Here is a 24,583-nt window from a genome sequence, read left to right on the forward strand (position 1 = left end):
TTCCCAGATATAGATAACACCTAAATGTCATACAGATTATATTATTAATCTGTCATTAAGGCTCATTAACACTATTAGATTGTGCAGTCGACATGAAACAATCAAAATAAGCACCATTAACCGATACGTACTTTCTTTTCACTTGCCACGTGGTTATAAAGTTCAAATGAGCAATCCTCTTTTGAAGTACGATTACGTCAGCTATCATAATTACAAAATATTAAAAATACTTCCAAACAGCTTGAAAATTAACAATGACATACATCTTAAATAATGTGACAATTCCATTGATGCAAAATGCTCGATTAAAACCTGAATTGCTTTCCAGAATTTCAGGTTCTAATACTGTATACCCATCTTATTAATGTTTTACAAATTTTGCTATAATTCACATTGTTTCACTGTACGATGTGTGTTTCTTTGCAATGGTAGAATCTCATTCTGCATTGGCTTTAGGTCTCAGTGATGTAGAAATTTATTTTAAACAATCAGATATTAATGCATGCTGGTAATTTTTTTTTTCTTGCTCATGGTAGCTATTTATTGGAAAACTATTACTGATTAACCCATAAATAAAATTTTGATTTAATGGAAATAATATAGATAATACTTTTCAGCAATTTGCCTAATTTTAGCAAGTTCTCAATTTTGTTAAGAAAGATGATTATCCCATAAATAAAATTCTGATTTAATGGAAATTAACATTCATAATTTTTTTAGCAATTTACCTAATTTTTTCAATTTGTTAACTTTAAGAAAGATATAAGAATTCTTTGATAATTTCCTGGTGACAGAAACACAACTTCAGAATCTTAGCAATATTTGTATTGCCTTCTTCAGAAATTTAGAGAGAAAAAATATATCTTCTTCACTAAACAGAGATATGCAAGTGCACTAGCTCGTCTTCAGAAACTCGAATACAGAAGTGTACTATAAATAATCCCTGATTATACAAGTCTACTGTAATGTCTGTAGCCAACATGTGCAATGCATATTATCTACTGACTAACATTATTCATCTTGGAATCACAATGATTTAAGAATCACCTCTTTGCTTGAATCATTAGTGGTCTGTTCAATTGTCTTGATCTTTTTACTGGCCTGAGATAGTTCCTCCTGAAGCTTGTCCATCTCCTTGTGCACAGTGTCACGCTCACTCATAACCAGTGTATATTCTTGCATGGCTGCATTCCTCTCTTCCTGTGGCAGACACACTTTCTTATTAATTCATAACCACTTCACAAACATCATGATTATTCACTAACTTAATTTATTTTAGTGAATAATCATGATTATTCACTAACATAAATTATTCATGATTATTCACTAACTTAATTTATTTAATTTCCCTCACTGCTAATCTGAATGGGATGGCTCTAAGACAATGACTGCGTGAAAATGGTCACCCTGCCTCAGTGGGAGACGGTTAGTGTGATAAAAAAATTATACACACAAAGCATATCTTGTAATTTGCTTTTAATAATTATATTCAGTAATAGCCTATGATCAATATCTCAGGTGATATGCATTATGACAGGCATGTAGTTGCATAGAAAAACAAAAAAGCATATTAAAACTCTCTGGGAGGCAATTTTTCATTCATAAAGAAGGAATGGATGATAGGCTGAGTGAATTATGCAGACAGGTAATAGCACACCTAAAAAGCATACTCAGTCCTGCCAATATGGGGTTTTAACATAGTAGCTGAGCAAATGTGGCTAAAACCTACTGGTAGCAAAACAAAATTTCATTAGTAATACTAAGATAAAAATAAAATAAACAAAGGAAATATGGCAATAATTTATGCAGCCTCTCCTCACTTAATGACAGAGTTCCATTCCTAAGACCATGTTAATAAACGAATTGGATGCTAAGCGAGGAGCATATTATAATGGTAGTGGCTTTGTGTCAACCATCTTTGATATTGCTTTAATGTCACCTCTGCACCATTCATAACATTTCTGGTGTATTTTTAAATGTTTATACAGTAGTGTACTGTATATTGTAATAAACAGACTAGAAGTAACCAGCTCTAATACACATTATTTAGGGGTATGCATACTGATCAGAGAGCCAGTTGCAAGTCTGAGTCATCAGTAAACGAATACGTCACTAAGTGAGGAGAGGCTGCATAAGGAAACAACATATATTTATCTGATCTTCAGTAGGCATCATAAATATGCACATGCATAAACAGATCACATAGACGAGATGGCTCATCATAACCTACTGTTAATGAGTTTCCAAACATTCTCTTATAGGGTTAAAGTCCAATGAATTTCCCAGCCAATCAGTAAAGTATAGAAAGATCACAAGTGCTTAGCCAATTCTCTGTCTTTGGCAGTTAGACAAGGGGCACCATCTTCCATGCAAAAGTTGTTCTGGCATTTCAATCTGTCAGGCAAATAGTCTACTAAAGAAGTACTAATGGGCATGAATATTTATGACACCTACTGTACACAGTACTGTACAGTACAATACATATTTACTGTTAATGGAAGGTTAATCTCCTGAGAAAGTTTTTCAGAGCACTTATTTTTTAATAACTAAGCTTTTATTTCACAAATAAGTTTGTTATTTGTACATTGTTTCAGTCACGGTATTGTGCGTTTTCACTCTTTAAACTTTAATCGTTCTTTTTTTTTAACGAACCGACCATATCCCACCAATGCAGGTGACCTAAAAGGAAAAAAAACAAAAGTGTTTCCCTTTAAATTAGGTAATTTATACAAGAGAAGGGGTTTTAATTATTATTATCTAATATATTTCTACAATTTTTCACATGTGCAGCAAATCTTTGCTATCCTTGTGGACTACATTTCTGGAAGTATCTACAACAGCAAATCTGTGAATAACACTTGTAACCAATGAGTTGGGAATCTTTCAGTCTCCTGAACAACTGCATGTAATTTCCTTAATCTGTTTACAATTCTAAAATAAAATTGAAATACTCCTGTACAGTAAAACTATTGGTATTGTACTTTATATGAAACATAATTGCTTTCCTTCACATGGCTATATTTTACTCTGGCATACTGGCTGCCTTCCTGCAAATGGGAACTATGAGCCATAAATCGAGTACTGTGTATCTGTAGGGCCATTATCAGAAACAGAGTGCAAATAATGCAAATATTCAAGTTACATTCTCCATGGGGAAGTGGAACACAATTCTTCCTCTGTAAGCCATGTGTGTCATAAGAGGAGACTAAAATGCCAGGAGCAAGGGACTAGTAACCCCTTCTCCTGTATACATTACTAAATTTAAAAAGAAAAACTTTTGTTTTTCTTTTTGGGCCACCCTGCCTTGGTGAGATATGGCCGGTTTGTTGAAAGATGATGATGATTCAGGTGACATGAATAGCAAAAATGTGAATAAAATGAAGTTTGTGGTACAGTATTTCAACACACGAGAACCCCAGTATCTGTGGATTCAGTTTCAATGGATTCGGTTATCCACAGTTTCCTGTGGCCTGAAAAGACTTAATTTTGCTTAATAACAGCCCCTAAGTGTAAAAGTAGTGATGCTTAAAGTTCTTTAAAGCCCAAGAGAAGCAATGAAGTGCTTCCCATCAGTGAAAAAGTGCTAATTCTTGACTCATTGTGTGCAATTTATCAATTAAACTTTATCATAAGTATGTATGCAAATGAAAAATGACATATATAGGATTTGGTACTGTCCACAGTTGCGGGTATCCACAGTAGGTCTTGGAATGTATCCCCTGTGGATACAGGAAGACTGATTATTTGAAGTTAAAGAGCAAATTTATGAACAGAATTATAAATTATTCAATATGTGGCCAATATGGTCTCTTTATATGTAGCTCTTATTTTATCACAAATCTGTAGTAGTGTTGGTCAAGTCAAAACATATCCTCATGATACTTACCAGACTGAATTTATAATGAGGAGTGAGGATTGGATATGTTGTCCCCATAAATCAATTAATACAACAGTAATAATGTATATGTAGTTGATATCTGAATAAACGGTAAGTTACTGGCACATACAGTGGTCCCTCGTTGTTTGTAATTAATCCGTTCCTGGAGCCATTACTATAAACGAAATTTACGATGTACGAATCAATTTTCCCCATAAGAAATAATGTAAATACAATTAATCCGTTCCTGACACCCAGAAGTATTAAAACAAAAAATTTTTTAACATGAAATATGCATGTAGTACATAAACAATACAATGGGAAATGATGAATGAAACATTAACAGCATAACACTTACCTTTATTGGAGATTCTTCTTAGTGTATGGGAGACTGGAGGAGGAGAGAGAGTGGATTGTTTATAGTTTGGAAGGGGAATCCCCTTCCATCAACACCTCAGGTACCATTTGCTTTTCTGGGGTTGCTTCTCTTCTCTGTTTCTTAATGCCACTAGGACCACCTTGAGAGTCACTGGAGTCCTGTCTCACAAAATAACTGTGGAGAGAGCTCTGTTTCTGGAGTCTCTTTAACACTTCCCTAAAATGGCCCAAGACTTTGTCACTGTACATGTTGCCAACCTGGCTTGCAACAACCTTGTTAGGGTGATGTTTCTCCATAAAGCTTTCCATCTTACCCCACATAGTAAAATATTATTATTTATTTATTATCACACTGGCCGATTCCCACCAAGGCAGGGTGGCCCGAAAAAGAAAAACTTTCACCATCATTCACTCCATCACTGTCTTGCCAGAAGGGTGCTTTACACTACAGTTTTTAAACTGCAACATTAACACCCCTCCTTCAGAGTGCAGGCACTGTACTTCCCATCTCCAAGATTCAAGTCCGGCTTGCCGGTTTCCCTGAACCCCTTCATAAATGTTACTTTGCTCACACTCCAACAGCATGTCAAGTATTAAAAACCAATCGTCTCCATTCACTCCTATCAAACACGCTCACGCACGCCTGCTGGAAGTCCAAGCCCCTCGCACACAAAACCTCCTTTACCTCCTCCCTCCAACCTTTCCTAGGCCGACCCCTACCCGTCTTTAATTTCTGAAGAAGGCACATTCTTCCATCTCTCTTCCTCCTCCTTTGCAGCAAGATTCTGAGCTGCGATGTGTTGCTCTTCCTGCTGAAGCTCTTGCAGCTCCTCAGTGGTGAGCTCTTCATTGTGGTCTTCCACCAATTCTTCCACATCCTCCAAACTCACATCCAACCCCATGGAACTCCCCAGTGCCACAACTGATTTTACAACAGACATAGGCTCATTAGGGTCAGTCCCAAATTCTTCAAAATCCCTCTTGTTGACACAATCTGGCCACAATTTTCTCCAGGCAGAGTTCAAAGTCCTGGTAGTCACTCCCTCCCAAGCCATACCTATAAGGGTTATGCAGTGGAGGATGCTGAAGTGTTCTCTCCAAAATTCCCCTAGGGTCAAGTGAGTGTCTGTGGTCACAGTCAAGCACCTGTGAAACATTGCTTTTGTGTAGAGTTTTTTAAAGTTTGCAATAACCTTCTGGTCCATGGGTTGGAGGAGAGGAGTGGTATTCGGGGGCAAGAACTTTACTGTGATGAACCCAAACTCCTCAAAAATTAGGTCATCCAAGTTTGGAGGATGAGCAGGTGCATTGTCCATTACTAGCAGGCACTTGAGATCCAATTTCTTTTCCAGGAGATACTCCTTCACACTAGGGCCAAACACTTCATTGAACCACTCGACGAAAATTTCCCTTGTGACCCATGCCTTACTATTAGATTTCCAAAACACACACAATTTACTCTTCATAACATTGTTTTTCCTGAACACTCTGGGATTTTCAGAATGGTACACTAGTAATGGCTTCACTTTGAAATCCCCACTAGCATTAGCACAGAACATTAGCGTCAGCCTGTCTTTCATAGGCTTGTGTCCTGGCATTACCTTTTCCTCTTGTGTAATGAAGGTCCTCTTTGGCATTTTCTTCCAAAAGAGGCCTGTTTCGTCACAACTGAACACTTGTTCAGGTTTCAGTCCTTCAGCCTCTATGTACTCCTGGAATTCATGCACATATTTTTCACATATTTTTCAGTGAAACATATAAGTGAACAGTATTTAGATAAGGCTAAAGAGGTCTTTGTGGCATTTATGGATTTGGAAAAGGCGTATGACAGGGTGGATAGGGGGGCAATGTGGCAGATGTTGCAAGTGTATGGTGTAGGAGGTAGGTTACTGAAAGCAGTGAAGAGTTTTTACGAGGATAGTGAGGCTCAAGTTAGAGTATGTAGGAAAGAGGGAAATTTTTTCCCAGTAAAAGTAGGCCTTAGACAAGGATGTGTGATGTCACCGTGGTTGTTTAATATATTTATAGATGGGGTTGTAAGAGAAGTAAATGCGAGGGTCTTGGCAAGAGGCGTGGAGTTAAAAGATAAAGAATCACACACAAAGTGGGAGTTGTCACAGCTGCTCTTTGCTGATGACACTGTGCTCTTGGGAGATTCTGAAGAGAAGTTGCAGAGATTGGTGGATGAATTTGGTAGGGTGTGCAAAAGAAGAAAATTAAAGGTGAATACAGGAAAGAGTAAGGTTATGAGGATAACAAAAAGATTAGGTGATGAAAGATTGAATATCAGATTGGAGGGAGAGAGTATGGAGGAGGTGAACGTATTCAGATATTTGGGAGTGGACGTGTCAGCGGATGGGTCTATGAAAGATGAGGTGAATCATAGAATTGATGAGGGAAAAAGAGTGAGTGGTGCACTTAGGAGTCTGTGGAGACAAAGAACTTTGTCCTTGGAGGCAAAGAGGGGAATGTATGAGAGTATAGTTTTACCAACGCTCTTATATGGGTGTGAAGCGTGGGTGATGAATGTTGCAGCGAGGAGAAGGCTGGAGGCAGTGGAGATGTCATGTCTGAGGGCAATGTGTGGTGTGAATATAATGCAGAGAATTCGTAGTTTGGAAGTTAGGAGGAGGTGCGGGATTACCAAAACTGTTGTCCAGAGGGCTGAGGAAGGGTTGTTGAGGTGGTTCGGACATGTAGAGAGAATGGAGCGAAACAGAATGACTTCAAGAGTGTATCAGTCTGTAGTGGAAGGAAGGCGGGGTAGGGGTCGGCCTAGGAAGGGTTGGAGGGAGGGGGTAAAGGAGGTTTTGTGTGCGAGGGGCTTGGACTTCCAGCAGGCATGCGTGAGCGTGTTTGATAGGAGTGAATGGAGACAAATGGTTTTTAATACTTGACGTGCTGTTGGAGTGTGAGCAAAGTAACATTTATGAAGGGATTCAGGGAAACCGGCAGGCCGGACTTGAGTCCTGGAGATGGGAAGTACAGTGCCTGCACTCTGAAGGAGGGGTGTTAATGTTGTAGTTTAAAAACTGTAGTGTAAAGCACCCTTCTGGCAAGACAGTGATGGAGTGAATGATGGTGAAAGTTTTTCTTTTTCGGGCCACCCTGCCTTGGTGGGAATTGGCCGGTGTGATAATAAAAAATAAAAAAAATTTTCAGCCGCCTTGTGGTCCGAACTGGCAGCCTCACCATGCCTTACCACACTGTGTATGCCAGTACGGTTCTTAAATCTCTCAAACCAGCCTTTGCTGGCCTTAAATTCACTCACTTCACCACTATTTGCAGGCAATTTCTTTACCAAATCTTCATGCAACTGCCTAGCCTTTTCACAAATAAACAAAGTCATAAGAGTATCTCCTGCTAATTGTTTCTCATTTATCCACACCAATAATAACTTCTCAACCTCTTCCAGTACTGGTGATCTCATTTTTGTCAGCATAGTTACTCCCTTTGCAACAACAGCATCCTATATTTCATTTTTCTTGGCCACTATGGAACATAAGGTTGTGTAGGGTTTCTTATACATCCTGGACAGTTCGGCCACACTTGTACCACTTTCATATTGTTCAATGATGGTTTTCTTAAATTAAATCGTATTTCTCACTTTCTTTACCACAGGCTTGGCACTAGGAGCTTTCTTTGGAGCCATGGTAGCTTATTTAGTACTTGCAAGCACTAAAATAAATGGAATATTATGAAATATTTCGCTGGAGCACGTGAGGGGACCTTCGCTCACTGGTAAACAATGCCAGACTGGCTGCCGCCCTGGCTCACGCCGTGCGTACGCGTCCCGGACGAACTACGACTCACGAGTCAACCTATGAAAAGCGAGTTCATGTTTATACGAAAATACCTCTATGATTGGCGAATTTTACGATTGCCGGGAACTACGAAAAGCGGGGGACCACTGTACTTAAAACTGAAACTGTGTAAATGAATAAATTAGCTACAAAAAATAAAAATCTTTAAATGATAAGAGTTGTCACCATTATTGGTGCCATTACCCAATTTTTCCTACTGTCAGGGGAAGGCAGTTCTTTACCCACAGACAACATGAGAGTAATACGTACTCTACAATTAAGGGAACAAGGATTTAAGACATGAAGTGCTAGTATTAACAAGGAAAAGGACATAACCTGGGCTGAAATGCATTACCTGTAACCGTTTTAAATCTTTATTGAGATGCTGTCTTTGAATGAGGTGAGTGTTCATCTCTTTCATCATCTCATCATACTTCTCACGAATCTGTGAGGAAAAAAAGGAAATATTACTCTTTTAAACTTCCAGTATGATTCTGTCATTATAATGTTTCCAAAAAACTTACTATATAATTCTGTTAATGCATAACAAAAAAGTAACTTAAAAACATGATTAGATGATATGCTTCCATTTCTAAGACCAGGTATGACAACAAAATAAAATAAATGGTAAATTAAGACTATATCTGAAAGTACTGTTTTAATATGAGTAGATTCACATTGGTATAGTTCATTCGTTTCTTCAATTATTCTTTTTGATTAATGTAAGTATTAATGACATTAGAGGCGTATTTCAGAAAAAATTACTAAGATAAGTGATGCTGGCCAAAAGTAATCTTACTTTATTTTTTGGATAAATTCATTATGAAAATTAGCCAAAGGATTTTTAAAAAAATACATTGTATGCTCAATTTATGGGTTACCAAATATTTGTGCAATGATTTTTAACTCTTGATACTTCAGGGAGACAAGTAGGGGTAAATGACCTCCAAAATCAACAACAGGTAGGTATATTAGAACTACATCTAACAAAATAAGCCATGCAAGGCATTTCAGTACAGTACTTTACTTTCATTATTTACTAAAGGTGTATTTCCATTCTAACCTAGATCTAAATTGGTTGCTTCACACTCATATAAGAGCGTTGGTATAACTACACTCTCATACATTTCCCTCTTTGCTGCCATGGACAAAGTTCTTTGTCTCCACAGACTCTTAAGTGCACCACTCATCATTTTTCCCCTCATCAATTCTACAATTCACCTCAACCTTCAAAGACCCTGACATGTTCACTTCTAAATATCTGAATACATTCACCTCCCCCATACTCTCTCCCTCCAATCTGATATCCAATCTTTCATTGCCTAATTTTTTTGTTATCCTCATCACCTTACTCTTTCCTATATTCACTTTTAATTTTCTTCTTTTACATACCCTACCAAATTCATCACCCAACCTCTGTAACTTCTCTTCAGAATCTCCCAAAAGCACAGTGTCATCAGCAAAGAGCAACTGTGACAACTCCCACTTTACATTAAATTCTTCATTTTTTTAGCTCCACACCTCTTGCCAACACCCAAACATTCACTTCTCTTACAACCCCAGCTATACATATACTAAACAACCATGGTGACATCACACATCCTTGTCTAAGGCCTACTTATACTGGGAAATATCTCCCTCTCTCCTACATACATTAACTTGAGCCTCATTACCCCCTTAAAAACTCTTTCACTGCTTTCAGTAACCTACCTCCTATTCCATACATTTGTAACATCTGCCAATGATAAGAGTTGCCATCATTATTGGTGCCATAACCCTTTTTTTCTTACTGTCATGGGACGGTAAGTCTTGGCTTTGAAGATTTGAAGCGAATCGGATCTAGTATTCACAAGTTATAACTTTTCTGATAAAAATTTGAAAATCAGACTTGAGTCCTGAAGGTGGGAAGTACAATGCCTGCACTTCTTAACCTTTCATTGGCCGTGCCATAGTACTATGGGTTTGAGGTCAGTGTTGGTGCTGTAGTACTATGCCATGAGCTCAGTTCACTCAGATAAGCTGTGAGTAGTAAATTTGGGCCTAGATACGAGAGAACGGGTCTATGTGGTAAGTATTTTTTTTTTTTTTTATGAACACACTGGCCGATTCCCACCAAGGCAGGGTGGCTCAAAAAAGAAAAACTTTCACCATCATTCACTCCATCACTGTCTTGCCAGAAGGGTGCTTTACACTACAGTTTTTAAGCTGCAACATTAACACCCCTCCTTCAGAGTGCACGCACTGTACTTCCCATCTCCAGGACTCAAGTCCGGCCTGCCGGTTTCCCTGAATCTTTTCATAAATGTTACTTTGCTCACACTCCAACAGCACGTCAAGTATTAAAAACCATTTGTCTCCATTCACTCCTATCAAACACGCTCACGCATGCCTGCTGGAAGTCCAAGCCCCTTGCACACAAAACCTCCTTTACCCCCTCCCTCCAACCTTTCCTAGGCTGACCCCTACCCCGCCTTCCTTCCACTACAGACTGATACACTCTTGAAGTCATTCTGTTTCACTCCATTCTCTCTACAAGTCCATATAAAAAAAAAATCCTGCAGCATGCAGAGCATAATGAGAGAAGAAAAAAGTGTTTTTGGCAAAAACACCAAATTTGCAGTGTATTTTCATATGGTTTTTATGGCTGTATTCTTGGTTTCTTGGTCTCACTTGATAGAATGGAAGATATATTACAGAAATAGAGAAGATTTTTATGGGTTTCAGGACTGAAAATAGTTTGAAATTGAGCTCACACTAGTGGAAATGTTCAATTTTTGCTGATATAGGTGGGCTAGTGCAAAGATGAGTAGTGGGGGGGTTGAAGAGGGTTGGAATAGTTTTAAAAATGCAGTATTAGAATGTGGGGCAGAAGTTTGTGGTTATAGGAGGGTGGGGGCAGGAGGAAAGAGGAGTGATTGGTGGAATGATGAAGTAAAGGGTGTGATAAAAGAGAAAAAGGTAGCTTATGAGAGGTTTTTACAAAGCAGAAGTGTTATAAGAAGAGCAGAGTATATGGAGAGTAAAAGAAAGGTAAAGAGAGTGGTGAGAGAGTGCAAAAGGAGAGCAGATGATAGAGTGGGAGAGGCACTGTCAAGAAATTTTAATGAAAATAAGAAAAAATTTTGGAGTGAGTTAAACAAGTTAAGAAAGCCTAGGGAAAATATGGATTTGTCAGTTAAAAACAGAGTAGGGGAGTTAGTAGATGGGGAGATGGAGGTATTGGGTAGATGGCGAGAATATTTTGAGGAACTTTTAAATGTTAAGGAAGAAACAGAGGCAGTAATTTCATGCACTGGTCAGGGAGGTATACCATCTTTTAGGAGTGAAGAAGAGCAGAATGTAAGTGTGGGGGAGGTACGTGAGGCATTACGTAAAATGAAAGGGGGTAAAGCAGCTGGAACTGATGGGATCATGACAGAAATGTTAAAAGCAGGGGGGGATATAGTGTTGGAGTGGTTGGTACTTTTGTTTAATAAATGTATGAAAGAGGGGAAGGTACCTAGGGATTGGCAGAGAGCATGTATAGTCCCTTTATATAAAGGGAAAGGGGACAAAAGAGACTGTAAAAATTATAGAGGAATAAGCTTACTGAGTATACCAGGAAAAGTGTACGGTAGGGTTATAATTGAAAGAATTAGAGGTAAGACAGAATGTAGGATTGCGGATGAGCAAGGAGGTTTTAGAGTGGGTAGGGGATGTGTAGATCAGGTGTTTACATTGAAGCATATATGTGAACAGTATTTAGATAAAGATAGGGAAGTTTTTATTGCATTTATGGATTTAGAAAAGGCATATGATAGAGTGGATAGAGGAGCAATGTGGCAGATGTTGCAAGTATATGGAATAGGTGGTAAGTTATTAAATGCTGTAAAGAGTTTTTATGAGGATAGTGAGGCTCAGGTTAGGGTGTGTAGAAGAGAGGGAGACTACTTCCCGGTAAAAGTAGGTCTTAGACAGGGATGTGTAATGTCACCATGGTTGTTTAATATATTTATAGATGGGGTTGTAAAGGAAGTAAATGCTAGGGTGTTTGGGAGAGGGGTGGGATTAAATTATGGGGAATCAAATTCAAAATGGGAATTGACACAGTTACTTTTTGCTGATGATACTGTGCTTATGGGAGATTCTAAAGAAAAATTGCAAAGGTTAGTGGATGAGTTTGGGAATGTGTGTAAAGGTAGAAAGTTGAAAGTGAACATAGAAAAGAGTAAGGTGATGAGGGTGTCAAATGATTTAGATAAAGAAAAATTGGATATCAAATTGGGGAGGAGGAGTATGGAAGAAGTGAATGTTTTCAGATACTTGGGAGTTGACGTGTCGGCGGATGGATTTATGAAGGATGAGGTTAATCATAGAATTGATGAGGGAAAAAAGGTGAGTGGTGCGTTGAGGTATATGTGGAGTCAAAAAACGTTATCTATGGAGGCAAAGAAGGGAATGTATGAAAGTATAGTAGTACCAACACTCTTATATGGGTGTGAAGCTTGGGTGGTAAATGCAGCAGCGAGGAGACGGTTGGAGGCAGCGGAGATGTCCTGTTTAAGGGCAATGTGTGGTGTAAATATTATGCAGAAAATTCGGAGTGTGGAAATTAGGAGAAGGTGTGGAGTTAATAAAAGTATTAGTCAGAGGGCAGAAGAGGGGTTGTTGAGGTGGTTTGGTCATTTAGAGAGAATGGATCACAGTAGAATGACATGGAAAGCATATAAATCTATAGGGGAAGGAAGGCGGGGTAGGGGTCGTCCTCGAAAGGGTTGGAGAGAGGGGGTAAAGGAGGTTTTGTGGGTAAGGGGCTTGGACTTCCAGCAAGCGTGCGTGAGCGTGTTAGATAGGAGTGAATGGAGACGAATGGTACTTGGGACCTGACGATCTGTTGGAGTGTGAGCAGGGTAATATTTAGTGAAGGGATTCAGGGAAACCGGTTATTTTCATATAGTCGGACTTGAGTCCTGGAAATGGGAAGTACAATGCCTGCACTTTAAAGGAGGGGTTTGGGATATTGGCAGTTTGGAGGGATATGTTGTGTATCTTTATATGTTTATGCTTCTAGACTGTTGTATTCTGAGCACCTCTGCAAAAACAGTGATAATGTGCGAGTGTGGTGAAAGTGTTGAATGATGATGAAAGTATTTTCTTTTTGGGGATTTTCTTTCTTTTTTGGGTCACCCTGCCTCGGTGGGAGACGGCCGACTTGTTGAAAAAAAAAAAAAAAAAAAAAATTCAAGAGTTAATGAATCACGTCACTCATCCAATATATGTACAACTGGTAGGTTTAATGTGCCTTAACGAATGCACGGACATTATTTACACAATTATTACAACAGTAAATTTTCTGTTTTGTGTGTGAATGAAAATTCTTTGTATGAACAAAATATCAAAATGTTATTCATGTGTAAAGCCTGAGAACAGAGGAAATGCTATTTTAGTGCCAGGAATGTTTGTACTGTTTATTCTGGACCCTATTTTGAAACAGGAATATTTTGAAATTTATTTGAAATTAGCCAAATTACCAATTTCTGATCACTTCATTGGGTAGTTGAAATAGTTGACTGGGTGGTTTACTGTTCTTAGTTAATAAAATAGAAGACATACTAGCAAAATAGCTAAGAATTTGGTTTACTGGAATAATGTAATTGGCCTAAAATAGGACTCAAAGTGGGCAAAATTGCCGATGCATAAATATCGGACACAGCAAAATTTGCAAAAGCATAATTTCGTCAATTTTCCACTAAATTTCGTACTTTTTGTTTTATTACCTGCAGAAAGAGATTCTCTGTCATTTCATAAGAAAAACATGACAAAATTTTTTTTGAACATTCTTGGATGCTGTTGACGAGTTTCAGATCTGGGGTCTGGACAATGAAAGGGTTAAAGGAGGGGTTTGGGATATTTGCTGTCTGGAGTGACATCTGAACTATTGTACCTGGGTGCCTCTGCAAAGACTGATTATGTGTTAATGATGTTGAAAGTGCTGAATGACTGTGAAAGTGTTTCTTTTTTGCATCACCCTGCCTTGGTGCAAGACAGAAAACGAATTAAAAAAAAAATTGCGCTAAACTTAAAGACACAAATTTAAAGCCAAACTGAAGAGGAATTATTTTGTTAATCTCAGAGCCCCATCCTAAAATATACCAGTGACCTTGGACATATTAAAAAAAAATAATAGTCATCCTAGAAATTAAGAATTTCATCATAATAAAAGAAAACTAATGAAACTGAGAGGCAGGGAAGGAGGCCTAAAGATAAGTTATGTTTTTATTATCTTGAAGGGAAGTGTAGCTATCTAACCAGTTCCTCTACAAGGGCTCAACCTCTGGAAAACTTTTTTTTTTTTTAACACATTGGCAGTATCCCACTGAGGCAGGGTGACCCGATAAACACTTTCACCATCCTTCACACTGTCTTGCCAGATGTCCCTCCAAACAGCAAATATCCCCAACTCCTTTAGAGTGCAGGCATTGTACTTCCCACCTCCAGGACTCAAGTCTGATTAACTGGTATATCTTCAGTAAACAAATTAACAAATAGCTAGTTACACATTTCTCAATGTCCCTCAAAATAATTTATGACATACCTTGAGCAGTTCTTCTTGCAATTTGTTTTTTTCCCTGAGAGCAGAGTCCCACTCTGTGATAGCTTTGGTACACTGCTGCTTAAAGCAATTCTTCTCACGCACTGCTTCGTTACATTCTCGTAAGATATCGTCATATTGTTTCTTCAGACGTGACACTTCTTCCTATTAACAGAACAAAATATTAAGTTTACATGTAAAGCATTATGAAAAATGACTTAAATGAAATCATAAATGACCAGCATAGCATCCCAAGGAAATCTTAAATAAATTAGAACATCTATTAAACAACGGGTATACAGGCAGGCCCCGCTTTGTAGTGCTTCACTTTAAGGCACTTCGCTAATGCAGCAGTTTTCAATTACACTCATTCTTTATTTATTCAGACTTCCTACAATTAATATATTCACCATTCACTATAAGCAATGGATGAAAATATTTTAAGGTAAGTAATGTGTATATTGTACATGCATTTTTTAGGCCCAGCTCTATTGCTCACTTAATATACGATAGTGAATACATGTTATCAGGTTTTTATATGCATTTGAAAGTGAAAAAGGCTATGATTCACTTTACAGCCATTTTCGCTTTACAACAATAACCCGGAACTTTACCTGCTGTATAAGCTGGGACCTACAGTAGCCTGGAACCTAACCTGCTGTATAAGTGGGGCCCTACAGTAGCCCGGAACTTAACTTGCTGCATAAGCGGGCCCCCCACAGTAGCCCAGAACCTAACCTGCTGTTTAAACGGGGCCCTGCAGTAGCCTGGAACATAACCTGCTGTATAAGCGGAGCCCTACAGAAGCCTGGAACCTAACCAGCTCTATAAGCGGGGCCCTCCTGTGAAGTATATTTATTAAAAATGGGTATAGTTGATTTGTTTATTCTTCTAAGCTCACATACACACACACACGTACTTTTCCCAGAGTTTCCATTATTCTGTTATATTACATAATCATCACTCTCTTTAGTTTCCCGCTGTATAGTCCTTGTGGCTTAGCGCTTCTTTTTTGATTATAATAATAATCTTTAGTTTCTAAATTTGACATAAAAATTAACCAAAATAGTAATTAATATATGAAATTCAATTCAACATTTCAATGCCATGCAATAAGATCACGGTAAACAGGTGATATCACAATATCCAAAATACTCTCAGTGAAAAAATTAGTGAAATTAACATTTTCATGATTTCTCACATTATCAAGTTATAATGTTAATGTGAGACTTCACGAACATGCTTGGTATCTGATTATTTTTTTCACCGTGGTTATTCTGCATTTCAACATCATATATATTGTAGTACTTTTTACAAGCAGTCCTTTCTCTGTTAAATATACATCACTAGAGGTAAAACTTCTTTTTAGTGATATTCAATTTGAGTTATTTTAAACACCTATACCTTCCATCCTTTGAATTCCTTATACAAAAGCAATAGTTTTTAAAACATCTTACAACAAATATTATAATTAACAGTTATCTTACAGTAATAACTAACAGCTATAATAATCTTATAGGAAGTACTATAACTTACAATTAATCCAAATACTTACAGGAGTACTATTACTCTGTGCTTCTATTAAGCAATTATATACATAAAGCTATTGTACATAGTACATGTTGCATTTGCATGGTATATGCATATTTCATGTTTAAAATTTTCACTCTTAATAATTACTGCATATTGCAATGAGTTTATATGATATTTTCATGAGTGACAAATGAGTTATGTTACTTCAAGTAATGTTATAAACAATAATTCCTGAAGGAAACATAAATTATTATTAATGCAATACAGTCAAGAAAAATAATGATTTTTTTTAAATTTATGCATCCAATGAGATTTTTAAAGCAATGTTATGTAGTTAAACAGTCAAAATATCTTTAAACCACAGTACAGGTGAAGTTAGAACCTATGGCAAGCAAGTTGTAAAACTCCAGGTTAATGCATAAGCTATTAGGCTGGAACACTGGCCTGGAGTTTCACGACTCACTTGCCATGGGTTCTAACCCCGCCCGTACTGTGGTTTGTTTGCAATTGTATTTTACAGTTTTGTGAATCAAAACATCTAGATTTTAAAGAAAAAGCGGGAAATTAACAAACCTGTGTAAGTTCCAATTTAGAGATGTTGTTGGAATGTGAGGCAACTAACTCGGAGTAACTTTTTCTAATTGAATCATACTCATCTTTGATAGCTTCATACTTGCGCATAGTGGTCATGTATAGCTGGTTGATGGCCTCTCCCGAGCCTTCCTGTGTAATGGCCTCCTGCATGGGCGCGACCGGCCACAACCATACTCATGTTAGTCACACTATTTTATTATTAATATATAACCCAGTAATTACTAAACTTAAAAGCCAAAAGTAATTCAGAGGCTACCATTTAGAAACATTTCAGAAAACTTAAAGCTGACTTATACTACAGTATTTTTTCTGCTACTATACACTATGAGATCAATCCTATAGTGTACTGCTAGAATAATAGTATAATAATTTATCCTTAAAAGGAATATTAAAAATTGAAGGATTATACAACTCCCTTAAATCAATAATAAAGAGTGGCCCCTGATTATTAGCTCAAAATCAATAAAGTTGAAAATTAATGAACCCCCCACATAAAAATATAAAAAGCTTTACTTAACAGACTTTAAGTACTTTATTAATTAATCTACCAAAAAATGACTATTTATTTTTTTATTTATTTTTATTTGTTTAGTGACAGTACTAGTAACTGTTCTAATAAAAAAAATACAAAGACTTCACTCTAAACTCTTTACGGTGCCTGCTGTATAAACATACATAATTATTCATGGCAAAAAATTGCACATATACATGCTAAAATTTGTGAATGTTTAAGAATGATGTAAATGTGTATTACTGTAGTAAATCAGCGTAAGAGCAGCAATAATGGAGAGAACGGGAAAAGTTTTGAGGTTTTCCTAATACTTTATTACATCACATACCAGTGCAGTACTATCAATTATTTATAAAATAGTACAATAAAAAATAATTAAGCTATGGTTCCTTTTCAGGTATATTGCATAACATGAGAAATGTACATAAACAAGGAGCCTCACCCAGCCCATTAGACATATTCTTGTTGGTACTGCAACCTTTATTTATAATTTGGTTAAATTACTAATGTAGTATCCATTGTACAGTCATGAACTTTAAATGAATATTTTTTTTTTTTTTCAACAAGTCGGCAGTCTCCCACCGAGGCAGGGTGACCCAAAAAAAGAAAGAAAATCCCCAAAAAGAAAATACTTTCATCATCATTCAACACTTTCACCACACTCACACATTATCACTGTTTTTGCAGAGGTGCTCAGAATACAACAGTTTAGAAGCATATACGTATAAAGATACACAACATATCCCTCCAAACTGCCAATATCCCAAACCCCTCCTTTAAAGTGCAGGCATTGTACTTCCCATTTCCAGGACTCAAGTCCGACTATATGAAAATAACCGGTTTCCCTGAATCCCTTCACTAAATATTACCCTGCTCACACTCCAACAGCTCGTCAGGTCCCAATACCATTTGTCTCCATTCACTCCTATCTAACATGCTTATGCACGCTTGCTGGAAGTCCAAGCCCCTCGCCCACAAAACCTCCTTTACCGCCTCCCTCCAACCTTTTCGAGGACGACCCATACCCCGCCTTCCTTCCCCTACAGATTTATACGCTTTCCATGTCATTCTACTTTGATCCATTCTCTCTAAATGACCAAACCACCTCAATAACCCCCGTGACTAATACTTTTAGTAACTCCACACCTTCTCCTAATTTCCACACTCCGAATTTTCTGCATAATATTTACACCACACATTGCCCTTAGACAGGACATCTCCACTGCCTCCAACCGCCTCCTCGCTGCAGCATTTACAACCCAAGCTTCACACCCATATAAGAGTGTTGGTACCACTATACTTTCATACATTCCCTTCTTTGCCTTCATAGATAATGTTCTTTGTCTCCACATATACCTCAACACACCACTCACCTTTTTTCCCTCATCAATTCTATGATTAACCTCATCCTTCATAAATCCGTCCGCTGATACGTCAACTCCCAAATATCTGAAAACATTCACTTCTTCTATACTCCTCCTCCCCAATTTGATATCTAATTTTTCTTTATCTAAATCATTTGATACCCTCATCACCTTACTCTTTTCTATGTTCACTTTCAACTTTCTACCTTTACACACATTCCCAAACTCATCCACTAACCTCTGCAATTTTACTTTAGAATCTCCCATAAGCACAGTATCATCAGCAAAAAGCAACTGTGTCAATTCCCATTTTGTATTTAATTCCCCATAATTTAATCCCACCCCTCTCCCGAACACCCTAGCATTTACTTCTTTTACAACCCCATCTATAAATATATTAAACAACCATGGTGACATTACACATCCCTGTCTATGATTATGATTACTTAATGTTATTTTGTATGGGTTTGTACAATAATTATTTAAAAATTTATAAAACAAATTATATTATCTGAATAATATTTTCAGAATATCCTGACAGTGGTGAAAGTTTTTGCCACTGAAATATTTGTGTAATGAAGATTTAAGAAACCTCTTTTCCTTTTCTGTTCTTTCCAATAAATGTATACATGTGTATAACAATACTGCGACCAGCTGAGATTCGAACCCGGAACATTTAGTCAGGCTCCTGGGAACCAAACTAACTTCCTGATGCCTTAGACCACTAGACCACCAGGCTGGTAGCATAGTGGTCCAGCATGCAGGTAGCATGGTGGTCCAGTGGGCTAAGGCACTGGGAAGTTAATTTGGTTCCTAGGAACCAGGTTAAATGTTCTGGGTTCAATTCCCGGCTGGTTGCAGTATTGTTATATCTTTAAAACCACTTTGTTCTGTTGATGCATTAGCATGTTTAAGTGTGAACATGCTTGCTTGTAAGCTTGTTATATAGAATATGAGTATGTCAATACATGCACCTATTTGCATGCTTGCATGTATTGGTATGAATGTCTGTCAGCTTATGTTCTTATGTATGTGTATTATTAATGTTTTTTTTTTTGGTATGTGTTTTTGTTTGTGTTTTTGTGTATTTTTTGTGTATGTCAAAGAATAATTATATGTATGCTGTACATGTATATATATTTGTGATTGCACATGCTCAGTTGTACCAGTACACATGAACATGTGTGCGTATCAGTATATGCAGTGTTAAAGTCCTTAATCATAATTTCCATAAAACAAACACAGATGCCAGATAAAAGTGAATATGCATGAAAAAACAATACACAGTACATGTACAATAAGATACACCTAGAGCACAAAAAGCCTACTAGTAAACAGCTAGGCCAGCCTAACAAAAGATGCACAACTTACTATCACCGTCTCCTAAGTGTGGCATCAAAGAAAGACACCTCTATTACAAGTAAATCAATAACATGAAGACTAGCACAAAGCTCAAAACTACAGAGTCATTTATACACTGCTAGTACTTTGTCAATTTTTGTATCCATTAAGAAAAATATTATTTAAAATTACTATAGTTTGAGAGTTTGTTTACAATATAACTTCAATTCCTTTATTTTTATACTTATTGTAGCTAAAAAATCAAATATGGCAAAAAACGTTTTACACCATTAATATATTAAACAATATACAAGCACCTGTAGTGATTACTGGTTGATATGAGATACTAAAAACAACAGCTACTAATCTGCTGTACAAAAAAAATATGCCATGACAAATATATACTGCAATATTGTACAGCATTTCAAAATTTGAAAGTGAAATCAATGAAAGTAATTACTTTAAAATTGAAAATATGCTTTGTAAGAGTTATAAAAATCCCTAAAACTCCAGAGAAATATAATGATCTGAAATCAACCTTACCCCATTCCAAGACTAAACTGAAATATATCTGTCTTAAACAATAACAAAATGAAGTTAAAGTGATAATGGTGTCCCTTTATTTGTCAGTCCTTCCTGCACACTCATGGAAAAACTCTCTTCACTAACCATGAACGGTAACTTATGAGCTCCGGTCTTTCCACGGGTAGCAAGGAAAGGATGTAGATTTTTTCTGGTTATTATTAGTCAGCTGGTTAATATCTTAACTGATATACAATACAGTATATTATGGATTAGGTTGTATGTTTGCTTCATGCCTAAATGTGCAAAGTTGATAATCACACATCATTCTTAAGAAAAATATTAGAACAAAATATGAAGCTCCAACACAATCAGGCTGGAATAATGATTTATAATGAAAATTACTTTATAGAGCTCCATAACCTAGGACAATGTTAACAAAATTAGTTGGCAATTTATTTCTGAGATCCTTAGGGAACTATCAACTCCTTCCGTAAGACTGAATCACTACATAGCACTTATATTATACCTTACAAAGCCATAGGTTGCTGAAGAGTGAAACCATGCAAAAGCAAAATTTCATTAAAATTATGTCTTGAATTTCAAATAATTATATAAAAACAGGAAAAAATAATCTTCTCTTTCAGCATACTGACTTTTTTTTTTAATGCTATTTTCAGAATGTTGTTTTTATTAAGCGATTTCCACTTTTTCAACAGAATTTTGTTTGTGTCTTTTCTGTTTGCATAAGAGGTAATTAACTGCCAATAAATATGAATGATAAAATCAAAAATACTCAAATACATAATGACCAAGAACCTCAATTCTGAGAATATGAAAAGAAAGTGGCCCTAAATTCCTATTTCAATAAATCAAATAAAGTAAATTACTTATCACAACCATAATTTTACAACACTGAAGTATATTAGGTCATAGTGTCTTTTATATCTACTTTATTAATCTATTGATCTGTAAGTTACTCTTTAAATGATTTCTTATACCATACATGGTCCCTTGGTACATATCATATGGTATATTTTTGATAAAAATTGATCTTTTTCTCTTTTTGAAAGTTGGTTAAGCAGACAGAGTTCATTTTTACATAAAAAAAAAAATCAATGATTTGTTTTAATATAGGTCTTGTGGATTATGTGTGGTGTTTTTGTGATTTTGGGGGAAAACTAATCAATCAACATGATTTGTTGTTATGCTTTGATAATCATAATATCACAAACAGAAAGGTAGAACACAGTAATGATTTCCAAGAAAAGGTAGCAAGTTCTGCAACACCTGGAAACTTTACAACAGAGTAAATACTGAAGATGGGACATCATGAGCTCAGCTTCACTTCTTTAGCTACAAGTAGGTAATCACAGGCTCACCCAGCACCTTTCACAGAAATACCAGTAGTCATTATACCCACAGAATTCTCACCAGTATATCCACAACCAGTAGACGGACAACATCCATAGTATGTTTCCTCTGTTCAGCAAAAGTCCCCAAGTCAAAAATCATTGCATGTTGTATGCTTCCCCCTTCCATCTACTCTGGTAACCTCTGTTATTCTCTTATAACAAGAGTATGTGAATCCCTGAAAACTAATCATATTTATGCACCACCACACCACTAACACATTAATTATTGTACAATCATAGTGCGAACTCTCACATGTACTCACAGCTCAACTTGATACCCTTCACTGCTACCACCACAACATACTAACCTAAAACACCACCACACCCCTAACTTAAACTTTTCCCAAGCATCATCAATCCCACAATCCCAAAGTTAGACACATGATAGCTAGCCAAGAATGTCAGCAAAACTAATGTATACTGTACACAGATGGGATTACTGATAAAACCCTTTAATTTAATGAAAGAGTATAAACAAAAACCCCACTCCATATCACAATTACAGAAACCAAGTAACTAGCATGATTACAAATGCTATCTTTTCCAAGGGATTCTATATAAGGAGGTAAAAAGGAGTAATTCTGATTAAAAGTAGGTCAGATCTGAGAAATATTAATTACAGGTTGCAATGAGTTCTTAGATTACACAGATGATTCAATTTTTACAGAAGGTCCTGAGTATTCATTGCTGTCAACAACGTGTCACTAAATAATTCATAAATTAGAAATAAAACTTGGATGACATTTCAGTCTGTCCTGGACCAATATCGAATCGCAAATAAGAAACAGGAAGAAGACCAGCAATTACAGGTCAAATCACGTGTGTTATGAAGAATAATGAAACGAACAAGGTACTGGGAGAGGCAAATATCTACAGAAACAAATCTGGGGCTAAGGTTCATATTTGGGAGGCTGTAGCAGAGGATCAATTTAGCAAGACAATCTGAAGGCTCCAAGAGGGTCAGGTAATTTTGAAAGAAAATCAGCTGATAGGATGACTACACTCAAAAAAAAAAAAGTTAATATTGGCAAGACGAATTCATATGTATTGTTTAAGTCTGTCAGAGAGGGAGCAGCTAGTTGCACCAATGGATTGGAAATAGCAAGAGGAGCAGGATACAGAGTATACACCTGAGGTATCAATTGAAGGAGTAGCAGTAAGTGAACCAGATTGTGGCATGGTAGTTTAATTCTTGGAAATATACATTTTTTTTATTAACCCTTTGATTGTTTCGGTCGTACATATACGTCTTACGAGCCAATGTGTTTGACGTATATATACTCAAAAATTCTAGCAGCTTCAAATCAATCAGGAGAAAGCTGGTAGGCCCACATGTGAGAGAATGGGTCTGTGTGGTCAGTGTGCACCATATAAAAAAAATCCTGCAGCACGCAGTGCATAATGAGAAAAAAACTCTGACCATGTTTTTGGATTAAAACGCCGACTTTGTGGTGTATTTTCATATAGTATTTATGGTTGCATTCTCATTTTCTTGGTCTCATTTGATAGAATGGAAAATATATTATAGGAATAGAGGTGATTTTGATTGGTTTTACTATGAAAAGGACCTTGAAATGGAGATCAAACTAGGGGAAATGTTTGATTTTTGCCGAAGTTCAAGAGTAAACAAATGATGTCATTGTCCAATAAATGTCCAACTAGCATTCTAATATGCAGTCATGAATGGGTTGACATTATTTATACAATTACAGTGGAACCTCAAATATCGAACTTTCTTCGGTCCAGAAGGCTATTCGAGTGCCTTTACCGAATGAATTTATTCCCATCAGGAATAATGTAAATTAGATTAGTCCATTTCAGACCCTCAAAAATACACTTATAAAAGCACTTACAAAAATACACTTACATAATTGGTCGTGTTGGGAGCAGTTCGATTTTTGAGGTTCCACTGTATTACAATATTGCAGTAGTCTGCATAACAGTAGATCTTCTATTTTTTGTTTGAATAAAAATTCAAAATAGAAAGCAAGAGTAATATCAGAGGAGCCTGGAGATGTGACTGATGAACAGAGAAAATGTTATTTTAGAGCTAGGAATGTCTGCATTGTTCATTCTGGACCCTATTTTGAAACTGGCATATTTTTTAATTTGCGTGAAATTGGCCAAATTGCAAATTTCTGACCACATTATTGGGTAGTTGATATCAGTAAATGGGCATTTTCTTGTACTCAATTGGCAGAACAAATGGAGTTCTAAAGAAATAGCTATGAATTTGGTCGACTGGAACAATGGAATTAGCTGAAAATAGGGCTCAAAGTGGGCGAAATCGCCGATTTGTAAATATCGCTGAGGTCACTAACTTTACGAGCGTAATTCCGTAAGTTTTCCATTAAATTTCGTTATTTTGGTGTCATTACCATCGGGAAAAGATTCTCTATCATTTCATAAGAAAGAATTTTTTTTTTTTTTTTTTTTTCAAAAATTTTTCGACACCAGGAGACACCTCAGGATTTGGGGTTGCGACAGTCAAAGGGTTAACAGTCTTTTCAAGCATTAACAAGAAAATTGAAAAATTACTCTAATCTTTTATAATGATTGAATAATAATTTTCCCATTATCTTTTGTAGTCTATTGAAAAAGGTAATTTAAATGGGAGTGTTCTCTTATAACATTACAGTAATAATTTTTGTAAGTTAAAAAAGCAGTTGCTTAT

At 36.6% G+C, this 24,583-nt stretch overlaps 1 protein-coding gene across 8 annotated transcripts in view; it reads right to left on the reverse strand.

Annotated features, from left to right (window-relative positions):
* The window catches only part of Dlg5 (Discs large 5), a gene marked incomplete at its 3' end in the record, with an annotated part of 661,675 nt that overhangs the window by 65,578 nt on the left and 571,514 nt on the right, over positions 1–24,583 (reverse strand). For 7 of the 8 annotated variants that reach the window (XM_070101580.1, XM_070101579.1, XM_070101577.1 and 4 more), the window contains 4 exon segments: positions 1,048–1,200; positions 8,414–8,503; positions 14,633–14,794; positions 16,736–16,900. In XM_070101580.1, the coding sequence (XP_069957681.1) occupies positions 1,048–1,200; positions 8,414–8,503; positions 14,633–14,794; positions 16,736–16,900 (570 nt within the window). 8 annotated transcript variants of the gene reach the window in all.

This window comes from Cherax quadricarinatus, chromosome 78 (assembly GCF_038502225.1).
Source record: "Cherax quadricarinatus isolate ZL_2023a chromosome 78, ASM3850222v1, whole genome shotgun sequence".
In the NCBI taxonomy this organism is placed as follows: Eukaryota; Metazoa; Arthropoda; class Malacostraca; order Decapoda; family Parastacidae; genus Cherax; species Cherax quadricarinatus.